At 53.1% G+C, this 14,365-nt stretch overlaps 2 protein-coding genes across 2 annotated transcripts in view; one reads left to right on the plus strand and one right to left on the minus strand.

The window, feature by feature from the left end:
• The first annotated feature begins 870 nt into the window (after window positions 1-870).
• On the plus strand, window positions 871-4,077 carry GNMT (glycine N-methyltransferase). Its single transcript, XM_017547308.2, has 6 exons — window positions 871-1,508; window positions 2,408-2,535; window positions 2,958-3,074; window positions 3,281-3,423; window positions 3,520-3,641; window positions 3,726-4,077. Exons 1-6 carry the CDS (start codon window positions 1,303-1,305, stop codon window positions 3,895-3,897), a joined length of 888 nt encoding a protein of 295 aa, XP_017402797.1. The 5' UTR covers window positions 871-1,302; the 3' UTR covers window positions 3,898-4,077.
• Window positions 4,078-4,194: 117 nt separating this feature from the next.
• PEX6 (peroxisomal biogenesis factor 6) overlaps window positions 4,195-14,365 on the minus strand; it is a 16,302-nt gene continuing 6,131 nt past the window's right edge. The window contains exons 4-17 of the mRNA XM_017547306.2: window positions 9,698-9,800; window positions 9,476-9,609; window positions 8,688-8,799; window positions 8,102-8,310; window positions 7,196-7,391; window positions 6,926-7,002; window positions 6,642-6,774; window positions 6,359-6,564; window positions 6,161-6,222; window positions 5,807-5,915; window positions 5,431-5,547; window positions 5,260-5,337; window positions 4,980-5,119; window positions 4,195-4,626 (exon numbers count right to left, since the gene is read on the minus strand). Of these exons, the coding sequence (XP_017402795.1) occupies window positions 4,490-4,626; window positions 4,980-5,119; window positions 5,260-5,337; window positions 5,431-5,547; window positions 5,807-5,915; window positions 6,161-6,222; window positions 6,359-6,564; window positions 6,642-6,774; window positions 6,926-7,002; window positions 7,196-7,391; window positions 8,102-8,310; window positions 8,688-8,799; window positions 9,476-9,609; window positions 9,698-9,800 (1,813 nt within the window). The 3' untranslated portion in view covers window positions 4,195-4,489. The remainder of the gene's footprint in view (window positions 4,627-4,979; window positions 5,120-5,259; window positions 5,338-5,430; window positions 5,548-5,806; window positions 5,916-6,160; window positions 6,223-6,358; window positions 6,565-6,641; window positions 6,775-6,925; window positions 7,003-7,195; window positions 7,392-8,101; window positions 8,311-8,687; window positions 8,800-9,475; window positions 9,610-9,697; window positions 9,801-14,365) is intronic.

The following is a 14,365-nucleotide window of genomic DNA, read 5'->3' on the forward strand; positions in this document are numbered from 1 at the left end:
CAATCTCGGCTCACTGCAACTTCCACCTTCCGGGTTCCAAGCTATTCTCCTGCCTCAGTCTTCAGAGTACCTGAGATTACAGATGTGCACCACCATACCCGGCTAGTTTTTGTATTTTTAGTAGAGGTAGGTTCCACCATGTTGGTCAGGCTGGTCTCAAACTCCTGACCTCAGGCTATCTGCCCACCTCTGCCTCCCAAACTACTGGGATTACAGGCGTAAGCCACTGTTCCTGGCCCATTCTCCAGGTATGTACCACCACGCCCAGCTAATTTTTTTTTTTTTTTTTTTTTTTTTTGAGATGGAGTCTCGCTTCGTTGCCCAGGCTGGAGTGCAGTGGTGTGATCTGCGCTCACTGTAACCTTCACCTTCGCAGTTCAAGCAAGTCTCTTGTCTCAGCCTCCCAAGTAGCTGGAACTACAGGCGCCTGCCACCAAGCCTGGCTAATTTTTGTGTTTTTAGTAGAGACAGACTTTCACCTTGTTGGTCAGGCTTATCTCTTAACTCCTGACCTCAGGTGATCCACCTGCCTCGGCCTCTCAAGTGCTGGGATTACAGGCATGAACCACCGTGCCCAGCCTAACTTTTTGTATTTTTAGTAGAGTCGGGGTTTCTCCATGTTGATCAGGCTGGTCTCAAACTTCTGACCTCAGGTGATCTTCCTGCTTCAGCTTCCCAAAGTGGTGGGATTATAGGCGTGAGCCACAGCTACCAGCCCCCATTCTCTAGATTTTTAAAATGCATTTTCAGAACTCTGGTATGACAAAGTTTCAGAACTCCAGCCTGGGCAACAGAGCGAGACTCTGTCCAAAAAAAAAAAAAAAAAACAACAACAACAAAACCTGCAGTTGCTTCCATGTTTAGGTGCTGCCCACCTAAACATGGAACCTTCCTTCCTGGAAACGGTCCAGTCCTGCCCGCCTGGCGCTCTGCTCTGTGGATCTGAGGTTTTACTCCCTCTCTAACTGGGGTCGGGGTGGAGTGCAATCTCATTGCTTTCTCCTCTCCTGGCCTCTCTTGTCTTCTCCTGGAGACCCAGGTTAAGTAGCCAGAGGGCCCCGAGGGTCCTCTCCCGCTGTGGGATTGCAGAGTACTGGGTCCGCAGGCTGGAGAAAAGGACCCAGCCCGGGATTGCGAGGCAGCGCCCTCCTCGGAGCTGGGCAGCCTCAGGCGCCCTGCCCAAAGCCCAGCAGGGGCGTGTCCGAGAGCTCACCTGCCATTGGTCAGGTGGGGCCGTCGGCCTCGGGAACTTCCCCGCTATAAGTTTGGAGCGGGTGGCTGCAGAGCCAGGCGTGCCACAGGATGGTGGACAGCGTGTATCGGACCCGCTCCCTGGGGGTGGCAGCCGAAGGGCTCCCGGACCAGTACGCGGATGGGCAGGCGGCGCGCGTGTGGCAGATGTACATCGGAGACACCCGCAGCCGCACCGCCGAGTACAAGGCATGGCTGCTCGGGCTGCTGCGCCAGCACGGCTGCCAGCGGGTGCTCGACGTGGCCTGTGGCACCGGGTGAGCCAAGGTGGGGGCCGGGGGCGTTGTGTGAGATCGGGGTCCAGCTCAGCCTGTACGCAGGGCCGCGGAGCCACAGGGCCGGGCACGTCTGGGCGGCCTTTGCGGGCCTGGAGCGGTGGGATGCCAGGGCCAGGAACTGGTGCCTGCCCGGCAGAACAAGGACAGCGAGTGCCTGGGGAGGCCCGGGGTGGGCAGGGATGCGCAGGGAGAGGCCAAGGAGAAGGGAGACTGAGTGAGGGTGTGGGCAGAAATGTGAGGGTCCCTGGGGCTTTGGAGCCAGAGCCACAGACATTCCAGATATTCCTCCTGTGATGGCCTTGGGCAGTGTTAGCAGTTAACATTGCTCAGCATTTGCACCTGCCTTGCCTGGGACCAGGAGCTTTTTATACATCAGTTTTTCAAACCCTCACAAAGCCCCATGAGGTTAAACAGTGATATTCTCCCATTTACTACTGGGGAAATAAGGCCTCAGCAAAGCAAAAGTCCCTCATATATCATCCAGTGAAGATGAGATAACAGGCCCAGGTTAATTAAGGTCTGCCCTGTGCTCTAACCCACTATGTTCAACTGCCTCCTGTGCACACGTATTTAACTTCGAGGAGCCTCAATTTGTCCATTTCTCAAATGGGAATAACACCATTTACCTCTCAAGATTGCCATGAGAATTACTGCACATTTGTAGAGTGCCTGGCTCTCAAGAGGTGCTTTTTAAAAAAAATGTTGCCCCATGGTGATAGGAAACAGATTGTGAGGTCAGTGGAGAGGGCCTGGGGAGAGGAGGCAGAGGAATGGACTCTGAAATGTGGAGACAAAAGTGTCTGGCCCAGGGTCTCCTCCTGGCCCTCCCAGGCTCCCCTGACTGCCTCTCTCTGCTGCTTCTTGCTGGCCCTGCCCAGGGTGGACTCCATTATGCTAGTGGAAGAGGGCTTCAGCGTGACGAGTGTGGATGCCAGTGACAAGATGCTGAAGTATGCGCTTAAGGAGCGCTGGAACCGGCGGCACGAGTCTGCCTTCGACAAGTGGGGTATGCATGTCTAGCCAGGCCCTCTCAGCCTAGCCACCAGGAACACTGTTCATTCTGCCTGGGGCTCCTTTAGGTGGGGGTGGGGGTGGAGTGTTGTGTTTTCCTCAGGGAAACAGCAAAATTACTATCATTTCTCTGAAAAGTAAAGCTTAAGCTCCAAAATAAGATACAGGGTGTGAAGAGCTGGTTTTAACTGTGTTTATGGCATCTTGTCTCTCCCTTCAAAGAAAAACCCATAAGCACAGAGCCCTCCTTCCCAACCAGGGTTACTCCTCCCTTGACCCCTCCTGTTTCCTCCCCTTAAGTGAACAGGGAGTTTGTGTGTCTTGAAAAGAAACCCAGGCAGGACTGCACTTGGTGGAGGTGGCTGCTACCAGTACCACTGTGCCTCCCTGATTCCTCTTTCCCTTCCTGGCCTCCAGTCATCGAAGAAGCCAATTGGATGACTCTGGACAAAGATGTGCCCCAGCCAGCAGGGGGTGGCTTTGATGCTGTCATCTGTCTTGGAAACAGTTTTGCTCACTTGCCAGACTGCAAAGGTGAGAGAGGGTGTGACTTTGGGCACAGTCCTTGCCTTGAGCTGTATCCCCTTTCACAGACCTCTGGGCACCTGCTCTCCTGCCAAAGCAGACTCTGCCTCTCTCACCTTGGCTCTGGCACCCCTGGGGAGGGGAAGAGATGGGAGGGAGACTGGTGCTGGGGGCCCTGAGCAGATGAACGATTTCTGCCCCTGCCTGGAGCTCAGGGGACCAGAGTGAGCACCGGCTGGCGCTGAAAAACATTGCAAGCATGGTGCGGGCAGGGGGCTTGCTGGTCATTGATCATCGCAACTACGACCACATCCTCAGCACAGGCTGTGCACCCCCAGGGAAGAACATCTACTATAAGGTGGGGCCCTCTGGGGGCGGGGATGGGGGTAAGGGAGGGTCCAGTGGCCCCAAGGTGGGTTACAGAGGCTAATGCAGCCTGCCACACCACCTATAGAGTGACTTGACCAAGGACATCACAACGTCAGTGCTGACAGTGAACAACAAGGCCCACATGGTGACCCTGGACTACACAGTGCAAGTGCCGGGGGCTGGCCAGGATGGCTCTCCTGGCTTGAGGTACTACTTGGCTCAGTGCGGGTGAGGTGGTAGTCGGGGGAGCTGAGGCCACCAGTCCTCATGGTTGCTGGGGCTCTGTTACAGTAAGTTCCGGCTCTCCTACTACCCGCATTGTCTGGCATCCTTCACGGAGTTGGTCCAAGCAGCCTTCGGGGGCAAGTGCCAGCACAGCGTCTTGGGCGACTTCAAGCCTTACAAGCCAGGCCAAGCCTACGTTCCCTGCTACTTCATCCACGTGCTCAAGAGGACAGACTGAGTGTGGCCTCAGCTCCCACAAGCCTCCAACCAGGCACTGCTAGGCTCTGTCTGGAAGATGGGGACCAGCAGCCACACACCAGCCCCGGCCTCTAGAGCAGACTACAGATGGGGTGCAGGGATGTGGGCTCCGCAGACGGAGGGGTCAACAATATAGTATGTGCTTTTTTCAGTTCCAGCATGCCTTGTGTTTATGTCAGAGGATGAGGCTCCCATGATGCCCACTCCTGCCCTCCCCCAGCGCGTACTCCTCTCTCAGCCCTGCTCTTTCCCACGACAACCTTTCATGCCACACCAGTAGGGGGCAGCACACACTTTATTTTCAGCCACAAAATGAGCCCTCTCAGGACCTAATCCCCAGAACCCAAGGCCCTGGCCCTCCTCCTGGAAGGAGAGGCAGGTAGGCAGGACATGTCTCTTGAGCTCTTGCTGCTGTCCCAATGCCCCTTTGCACCCTGGAATCTCCTGGAGGGAGGTGGCCTCCAGGTGGGTTGGCAGCAGCCTGAGGAGGAATCCTTCCCTCCTAGATCTCTCTGTGGGCTATCAAGGTACCTGCAGCCATGCTGGGTGGGGTCCCAGACCCCGGGGGGCTCCTAGCAGGCAGCAAACTTGCGCTGGATGCGCTTGTAGCGGAGCAGCTCCTGCTCACTGACGGAGGGTTGCAGCCGGGCAGCAGCCTGCAGCAAGTCCTCCATGGTGAGCATCAGTGCTGAGTTCCCTGGCTCCAGCCCTAGAGGTGACAAGTGGGGAGGTAAGGCCAGAGTCCCCATCCAGTCTGGGGAACAGAGGCTATAGTCTATACCCAGGCAGGGGAGAGCCCTGGGAAGGTGCCTTCCTGCTCCGGACCTATTAGATGTCAGTGATCCTCCCTCTGAAATCCAGAAGTAGATTTGTCTCCCACTAGCTTTTTTTCCCTTAGATTTTTTTTTTTAGAGATGGGGTCTCTTTGTGTTGCCCAGGCTGGTCTCAAACTCCAGGGCTCAAGCAATCCTCCCACTTCAGCCTCTCAAGTAGCTGAGACTCAGGTGCACCCAGCACCCCACTAGCTTTTGAGTTGACCTCTTAGGCTGGCAAGTGGCTTACCTTCCTCCAGGTCACGAACCCTGCGTTTGAGGGCAGCTGTCATGGCATCAGAGCAGAGAGAGTAGAGGTCTGCGCCCGTCAGCTGGGGAGGGCAGCAATCCAGCACGTTCACCAGGCTTACAGATGGCTCTAGCTTGAATCTGTTATGGGATACAGGAAGAAACAGTTGACATCACTTCCCTCGAAGGCTGGTGCTGACCAGGTCATCCTGCATGTTGCATGCATCCCCTAAGCATCCCAAGGCCCAAGCCCTTTGCAGTCTTCCTCTATCAGGGCATACTTGCGTGTGATGGCGCTCAGAACGTGTAGCTGGGAGGCTCGGTCCTCGTTTGCCCCCACAAACACCAGCTTGTCAAATCTTTAGGGAGATAAGCAGGTGTTAAGTGTCAGGGAGCCCAGCCACGAGGGGTGAAGGAGGCATAGAATGAGGTGAGCGGCACAAGGGGCCCACCTGCCAGGCCGCAGAAGGGCAGGGTCCAGGAGATCTGGTCTGTTGGTGGCTCCAATCACAAACACATCCTGAATGCTATGCAGCCCATCCAGCTCAGCAAGGAGCTGAGACACCACCCTGGAGAGAAGGGAGCAACAGTCCTTGGTGTCCCCTCAGACTCTGTCCCTGCCTGTGGTACCTTTCCTTACAGGCAGTCTCAACAGGGACTTTCTGCTCAGCTGTGCCCAGTGTGCCCCTCCAGGTAGGCCTCCATTCTCCTCAGTGGCCCCTGCCCAATTTCATGGCCCCTTTCAGCTTCCATTATGCTATCTCAGAACTGAAATGGCAGGAACTTCTATCTGGACCCCCGAGCCTCCATTCCCACTCAGACCCCCACCTGTCCATCACTCCTCCAGAATCTCCACTTCGCCCCCGGCTTGGGGCCAAAGAGTCCAGTTCATCAAAGAAGATAATGCATGGAGCTGCAGCCCTGGCCCTGGCAAACACTGGAGAGAGAGGGGCCCACAGGAGGAGGAAGCTGGTGGGGAGTTGAAGTTAAGCGAGAGCAGGGAGGGAGGCTGGGGTCTGACAATACAGCACTGGCACTCCAGGTACCAGACCCAGGTGGGCAGGAACCTGACTTGTGGAAAGGAGGATTAGGAATGACCATGAGTAGCCTGGGGGTGGGGGGGCTTAGAGGCCATCGGGGTTTGGGAAGGATGGGAAGCCCTGCCCCTCCCTGCTCACTCACCTTCCCGCACATTCTCCTCACTTTGGCCCACATACATGTTAATGAGCTCTGGCCCCTTCACGCTGAGTGAGAGGATGTGAGCAGGATGTCAGATGCACATACACACAACTGACCTCTTGGGCAGCCCCTCCTGCTCCTGCTCCCCAGCGTGTTGCAGCCCCTGATCCACCCGCCATCCCTTCCAGGCCCCTTGGCCACCTGAGAAAGGTAAGGCTGCATTCAGTGGCTACTGCCTTGGCCAGGAGGGTCTTGCCGGTGCCAGGGGGCCCATGGAGCAGAAGGCCTGAGCGTCTCAGGCCCAGGCTTAGTAGCTCAGGGTGCTCCAGGGGTAGCTGAATGGTCTCCAGGATCTCCTTCTTCACATCCTGCAGCCCACCCACATCATGCCAGGACACTGAGGGGATCTAGGAGATGGAAAGTACGAGGTTGGGATATGCTGGTGGAGGGGCTCCTATCCCACCTCCAAGAATTTAGTCTCTACCTTGGGGGCTCCGATGGCCTGGGAGTGCGCTGTCTGCAGTTGCTCCAGTGCCTGCCCAAAGTCCTCAGCCAGGAGGGGAAAGCCGGCAGCACACAGCTCCCCCTCATCCTCCTCAGTCAAGCCTCCTGCCAAACTGCAAAGAGGAACACAAGGAGGCCTCTGGAGGATCTCGCATGAGGCCTCCTCCCCATCAGCATCCATTCCCTTCTCCCTTCCTCACCACCCACCCATCTACATCCATTTCTTCTTTCCCGCTTTCCTCTCCTGTACCCAACTCCTCTTACCCTGAATTCTTGATCCTAGTGCAGGCTGCCCGGCTGCTGTGGGTCAGAAGGGCATAGAGATCCCCTACCACAAAGCCCTAGGGACCACAGGAAAGGACATATGAGCAGGGCACAGTAGGCAGGACCCTTCAGGGGACTGTCCCCTAGCCGGAGCAGAGGCCCCTGTTGATGCCTTAGGGTTTTCTACTCTCAGAGGGCAACAGGACTGAGTTCTTGTGACAAAAGCCAGGGACCTCCTAGGGAAGGCCAGTACTCTGCCTTGATACTTACTGCGCACCGCCGTGCCAGCTGTGCCAAGTTCACCTCCTGACCCAGGGGAAGGTGGGCAGTGAGGGCCCTCAGGATGCTGAGCCGCTGCCCCTCTGACAGCACAGGTACCTCCAGCTCATAAGGAAATGCTGTCTGCACATCAGCAGGCAGGTCCTGGGCCCGGCTTGTGGTGGCCACGACCAAGAGGGGAGGGCAGCTGCAGGCAGAGGAATGGGCGCTGAATGGCTGGCAGCTCCTGTGCACTGCCTTGTCCCAAGGTCGGCCCAGAAGGGCAGGGAGGTGAGATGGGTGCTGGGATGGGATAGGGAGACAAGCATCTATCCCAGTTCCTAGATGGGAGAACTGTGCTTCCCCCTCACATTGAGGGCACAGGCTGTGCTTCATCTTTAACCAAGTGTTCCCCAAGAAATGCTATACCACAGACTCCTCCCTCTAGATCCCCCTAAGATGCTGAGCTCAGGGCTGTTTAGAGGGCAGCCAAATGGGCAGGAGATGACTGAGAAACCACTGAGGGGTGACAGAAGGGAGGACTGAAACGCTGAAAAGTAGGAAGGCTAGGCCTTCCACCCACTTTTTTATTTTTTAAGACAGAGTCTTGCTCTTATCCCCCAGGCTGGAGTGTAGTGGCGTGATCTTGCTCACTACAACCTCTGCCTCCAGGGTTCAAGCGATTCTCCTGCCTCAGCCCCCCGAGTACCTAGGATTACAGGCACCCACCACCATGCCCAGCTAATTTTTGTATTTTTAGTAGAGATGGCATTTCACCATGTTGGCCAGGCTGGTCTAGAACTCCTGACCTCAAGTGATCCACCCACCCTGGCCTCCCAGTGTGCTGGGATCACAAGCGGGAGCCACTGCACCTGGCTGGCCTCCCCCGCTTTGACAGACCCAGCTCTGTATAAATACCTGTTGTGGGGGTCCTCATCGAGGAGGAGGTGACGCAGCACAGCCACCACACGGGCATCCTCACCCAGCCCATCGCGGTCCCGGCCCAGAAGGTCCAAAGCTGTGAGTAACAGGACCACAGGCCGGCAGCGGCGGGCCCGGGAGAAGACAGCCTGCAGTTTCGTTTCCACAGCCCCACTACTGTCTGCGCAGAGGCTGGAGCAGGGCACCTGGGGAGGGGGTCCCAATGGGTCTGCGAGCAAGAGGCAAGCATGACAAGGGCAGGAGAATGAGGGGGAGGAGGAGTCAGAGGGCCATCTTTTTCTCTGGAGGGCAGGGATGTCCCCATCCTGGCCAGGTACCCTGGCCAAGTCCTATCTCTTTTTTACCCTACCCCAGTCCCTGGACTGTCCACCAATATCTTGAAACCCTCTCCTTGAAAGTACCTCTCCGTAGCTGAGCATCATGGGAATATGCCTGACCCACTGGGCTGAAGTGCTAGGGCCTGTGAGTAGACAGAGGAGGGAGGCGAGAGGAAGCAGCAGAGAGAGAGAACGTGAGCTGAGGAGGGGAAATAGTTGGGGTTCTAATCTCCAGAGACCCTCACCTTCAGTAAGTGGAGCCCAAGGTGACTACAGGCAGCAGCAACTACTGTGGTCTTCCCACAGCCCGGGGGGCCCCGTAGAAGGACACTGCTAGTTCCCGTCAGCAGGGTACCCCTGCAACCAGAGAACAGACATTTGTCTCCTCCATCTCGCCCAAACTTTAGAGTCCCCAGTAACACAGGGGCCCTTGGATCTAGAAAGCAGACACACTTTTTCTCTCCTTGAGCCTCCCCCACCCCAGGCCAGGGCTGTCCCCACGTAGTGAGGCTGTGTCTTTCACACCATTATGGTGCTCTGGCCGGGGCATGCAGCATATCCAACAGCCAAAGACTAATTCCCTTTGGCATCACTGTGCCATCAATAAAACCTCAACTGTTATGTCTGGTCTGAATGGTACTGAGAGGCATTGCGGTGGCGGGGGGTCGAGGGAGTGTGTGTCCATACTTGGACCATTGGTATGGGGAGTTGTGTCCTTCAGGGCCAGGGCAGTAAAGTCCTGGATGGCCAGTGAGCCCCCTAAGAGGAAGGGCAGTCTCAGAAACAGCTGCCCCTGCTGGAGATTCTTCCTCCAGGGCCAGCCCTGGAGACGGAGGTTATCCCAGGAAAGGAGCCTGGGAATTGGCTTACAGAAAGAAGAGTGCTGGTGGCCTGGACTGTACATACTGGTTTGAGGAAGGTCCTCCCAATTCCACTCTGCCCAATTCATTAGAAACTACCCATCTGGCTGCTGCTCCTCCAGAGATGTTCTAAGCAGGCTTTTCTCATACCCTGGGGTGGTGACTTCACTAACCCTGGCTGGAGGCGAGGCTTCAGGACAGCACAGAGTTCAGACACCAAGGTTTCCAGGCCTGGAGGGGACAAACTGCTCCAGAGAGCAGATTCCTCTGAAGGGAGCCATGGAACAGGGCTCAGGGTAGAACCCACCTGTGAAATGGAGGAAAAAGCTTTTGTTTGTAAAAATCATGTCTACCCCCTGCACTGGTCTATATCCATCCATCCCTCGGGGCCTCACCATGTACAAGGAGGTATGGGTGGTGTCGGCCAAGTAGGCGCTGGCTGGCCCATCTGGAGCTTCCCCAACTGTTTTCTTCACTTTAAAAAACATTTCCCGCCACCTGCAGGAAAAAGACCCAATGGACCCCAGATCCAGAGTCCAAACACCAGCCCCCTCCTCAAGGACAAGGTTTCTCAATCACAGAGGACAAACAAGAGCACCACAAGTATGTGTCCCGAGTCATGGGGAAAAGGAATGCAGATGGGCTTTCTCATCTCCGTAACAGACCACACACAACTTGAGGGCAAGAGCTATGCCTATCCTTCTGCATCCCCCATGACAGCCATGAGAGCTCTGAGGGGGTATGTTTCTCCAGGAACGTGGCCTACCCACCCACACCAATGGGGGAAGCCGCTGCTGCACTAAGCAATGGATCATCTGATTATTTCCACTGGCTTCAGTATCCCCTCAAATGCACAGCCACCGAGGCCCCAAAAACCTCAGGGGGAAGGATCCCTTGGCTTTTACTTAATAATCCACAAAATCTCATTGCAGGCAGATTCCTTAATAACACTATCTGATGAATAATGGTTGTGTGTTCTGGCTGCACATAGAATTATCTGTGAAACTTTAAAAAATAAACATTTCTCGGCCAGGCGCGGTGGCTCATGCCTGTAATCCCAGCACTTTGGGATGCCGAGGCGGCTGGATCACGAGGTCAAGAGATCGAGACCATCCTGGCCAACATGGTGAAACCCCATCTCTACTAAAAAGTACAAAAAATTAGCTGGGCGTGGTGGTGCGTGCCTGTAGTCCCAGCTACTCAGGAGGCTGAGGTAGGAGAATTGCTTGAAACCGGAAAACAGAAGTTGCAGTGAGCCGGGATCGTGCCACTGCACTCCAGCCTGGCAATAGAGCGAGACTCTGTCTCAAAATAAGTAAGTAAATAAATAAATAAATAAATAACATTTCTCACACATTATATGATTCTATTCAGTAGGTCAGTAGTTGCCAGAGACTGGGGGAGGGAAGCTATATGGAATGACTATTAATAGGTACAATTTCTTTTTGAGGTGTTGAAAATGTTCTGGAATTAAACAGTGATGTTGGTTGTACAACCTTATGAGTAAAAAAAAATCAAACTGTACACTTTAACAGTATGATTTTAGGCTGGTCGTGGTGGCTCACACCTGTAATCCCAGTACCTTGGGAGGTCAAGGAAGGTGGGTCATGAGGTCTGGAGTTTGGAACCAGCCTGGCCAACATGGTGAAACCCTGTCTTTACTAAAAAAACAAAAATTAGCTGGGCATCGTGGCGGGTGCCTGTAATCCAAGCTTCTTGAGAGACTGAGGCAGAGGTTGCAGTGAGCTGAGATCATGCCACTGCACTCCAGCCTGGGCGACAGAGCAAGATTCTATCACAAAAAAAAAAAAAAAAAAAAAGTATTATGGTGTGTGAATTTTTTCTGTTGTTAAAATTAACCTATCTCCTTCCTTTGTGAAGGAAAAAAAGCAGAGGCTCCAGCCTCATCCTGATTCTGCTCCAATAAATCTGGTGTGGGGCTTAGGCACCTGTATTTTTTGAAAGCTTCCCCAGCAATTCTGATGCATAACCAGGGCTGCACAGTCATTGGCTAGTGTCATAGTGAGTTAGGGTTATTCTGCCTACTAACAGGGAAGAGAATGGGTAGCAGGAACAGCTACTAACCCAATTTTCCAGATAAAGAAATGATGAACTACTTCCCTCTTTAATCCTCAGGCAGCAAGGCAATGACAGAGTGAGACTATAACCTAGCCCTCCTTAAAGTCCAATCAGCCTGCAATTTCCTCTGCTCACACTGCCCCACAGTCTCAAAGCTGCTCTCTCTCGCAGCAAAGGGGTGTGAGAGTGCAGCAAGTTGGAGGGGAAGGCATGCCAGGTTAGTATTATGAAACTCTTCTAAGTACCACAGTAAACCTAGAACATCAGGAAGCCTGAATCTGACTATAATTAATTATAAATAGGTGACAGTGGGCCTATAACCTAGGATCTCGATCAAACTGAACAGCTGAGTCATGGTGTGTAGGACTCACCATGGAAGCCCTGCATAGGAATGAGATAAGGGACAGCACTGTGGGGTAGGGAGAGACCACCTTCTTCAGTAGAGGGTGGTTGGACCACCTCAGTGAATAGAAGGGCCAGAGCTCTGGAACCTATGTGGACACTGCTAAGAAAGACTGGGCTGTGCTGCAGCCAGCTAGATAGGTGACAGTAGAGCTGGCTCCCATGCAGCCTGGTTTGGGGAAGTGGAGCACCAGGGACCGGATAAAGAGGCTACATCACCAACAGTGGAATTCCTTTCCAGGGCTCACAGGAACCTTGGCAGGGCTTCCCTTCTCAAGCCCAGTGCAGCTTAAAACGCTCACTTCTAGCTGTCCTTGGACCCACTAGCCCACTCACCAACCCTGCTTTCCTTGAGGGGATAAGAACTATGTGCTCGGCACCGAGGAGGAAAGCAGGTGTCTACAGGGTTGGGGGACAACAGAAGTTCAGGAGCAGAACTGGCTTGCCAGCCTGTCTCATGAGATTCTAGTACCTATTTTCCTTTCAAAGTACAAAGAGTGGGCATTCTGTAGTTTTCCTACAGAAAGCTAGCTCAAATGCATTTGCTAAATTTAAGACAGGAGATAGAGGTGGGAAGTGACTGCTAAGTGCCAGCCTGGCATTTTCCACCACTCATTGTGGACTTAATCTGGAAAACCTCAAAGAGGTGACATGGAGTCTAAATGAGGTTACACAGGGCACCACCTTTCTCCTTCCTTTGTGAAGGAAAAATAGCACAGGCTCCAGCCTCACCCTGATTCTGCTCCAGTAGATCTGGGGTGGGGCTTAGGCACCCTGAGATTGGGGGCACTGAGCACTGGCCAGAACCAAGCACTGGATATTGACCAGGGATGAATCAGGCACTCCAGACAAGGACTCTTTCTCCTGGCAAAGGATCCAGGCTGGTCATGCCACAGACCTTGGACATGAAGGCTCTTATGCAAGGGTTAGTGCATCTATCAGCTATGCTCTCTTTCTAGTAAATTGCTACAGGAAATGAGTCCAGGATAGAGGGACTGCTGGGATACAGGGCTATATATCTTCCTCCCTACACATAAGGCCAAAGTAATGTCTCAATTCTTTGCCTCACCATTTTTTTTTTTTTTTTTTTTTTTTTTTTTTTTTTTTTTTTTTTTTTTTTTTTTTTTTTTTTTTTTTTTTTTTTTTTTTTTTTTTTTTAAATTGGTTTTTTTTTTTTTTTTGAGATGGAGTCTTGCTCTGTCACCCAGGCTAGAGTACAGAGGCACAATCTTGGCTCACCTCAACCTCTGCCTCCTAGGTTCAAGCAATTCTCATGCTTCAGCCTCCCGAGAAGCTGGTATTATAGGTGTGCGCCACCACGCCTAGCCAATTTTTTGTATTTTTAATAGGGATGGTTTTCACCATGTTGGTTAGGCTGGTCTTGAACTCCTGACCTCATGATCTGCACACTTCAGCCTCCCAAAGTGCTGGGATTGTAGCCGTGAGCCACTGCACACAGCCTGCCTCACCATTTTACATGGAACCTCTGTGGTCAGAGTCAACAGCAGGAGAAAAGCTGGATTCCTTATTTTGGGTTATTGGCTCAGTTATGCTCTATTTCTTATTCTCTGTTAATAAGAAAGAGTAGCCCTCTCAAAAACAACATAAATCCCTCTTTCCCATTTTCAGAGATAGGTTTGAGAAGTAGCTTGTGCACACTCCATAGAGAAATCAGAGCCTGCATATCCTTACATTGAGATATAGTATGGCCCAAGTCTTGGTCCAAACAACACTGAGGCTGAGAATGGAAAGGAAGGAATCTCGTCTTGGTGTAGGCCATTAAACTCTTCTTCTTCATTTAAATTGGTACCTATTTATTTATTTATTTTTTTGAGACAGAGTCTTGCTGTGTCACCCAGGCTGGAGTGCAGTGACGTGATCTGGGCCCACTGCAAGCTCTGCCTTCCGGTTCAAGTGATTCTCCCACCTCAGCCTCCTGAGTTGCTGGGATTACAGGCACCCTCCACCACACCCAGCTAATTTTTGTATTTTTAGTAGAGACAGTGTTTCACCGTGTTGGGCAGGCTGGTCTCGATCTCCTGATCTCATGATCTGCCCACCTCAGCCTTCCAAAGTGCTGGGATTACAAGTGTGAGCCACCGTGCCTGGCCCTGTTTGCTTGTTTTTTTGAGACAGTGTCTAGCTACGTTGCCCACCCTTCCAAGTAGCTGGTATTACAAGTATGCACCACCATGTCTGACTGGTACTTAACCTTTCTTCAGTCATACACTTGTTTGGGAACTGAAGGAGAGATGAATTTTCTCTCTAAAAAAATGCACACAGTTTGGGGGTGGTGGCACACACCTGTAATCCCAGCTGGAGACCAAGGCAGGCAGATCACTTCAGCTTGAGTTTGAAACTAGCCTGGGCAACATGGCAAAACCCTGCCTCTACTAAAAATATTTAAAAAATAGCTGGGCATGGTGACATGAACCTGTAGTCCCAGCTACTGGGGCAGGGGCAGTGCTGAGGTGGGAGGATCACTTAAGCCTGAGAGGTAGAGGCTGCGGTGAGGTGTGATCACACCACTAAACTCCAGCCTGGGTGACAGAGCAAAATCCTGTCTCCCTGTCTGTCTGTCT

The sequence above is a fragment of the Cebus imitator genome, unplaced genomic scaffold, assembly GCF_001604975.1.
Source record: "Cebus imitator isolate Cc_AM_T3 unplaced genomic scaffold, Cebus_imitator-1.0 Scaffold197, whole genome shotgun sequence".
NCBI classification, from domain to species: Eukaryota; Metazoa; Chordata; class Mammalia; order Primates; family Cebidae; genus Cebus; species Cebus imitator.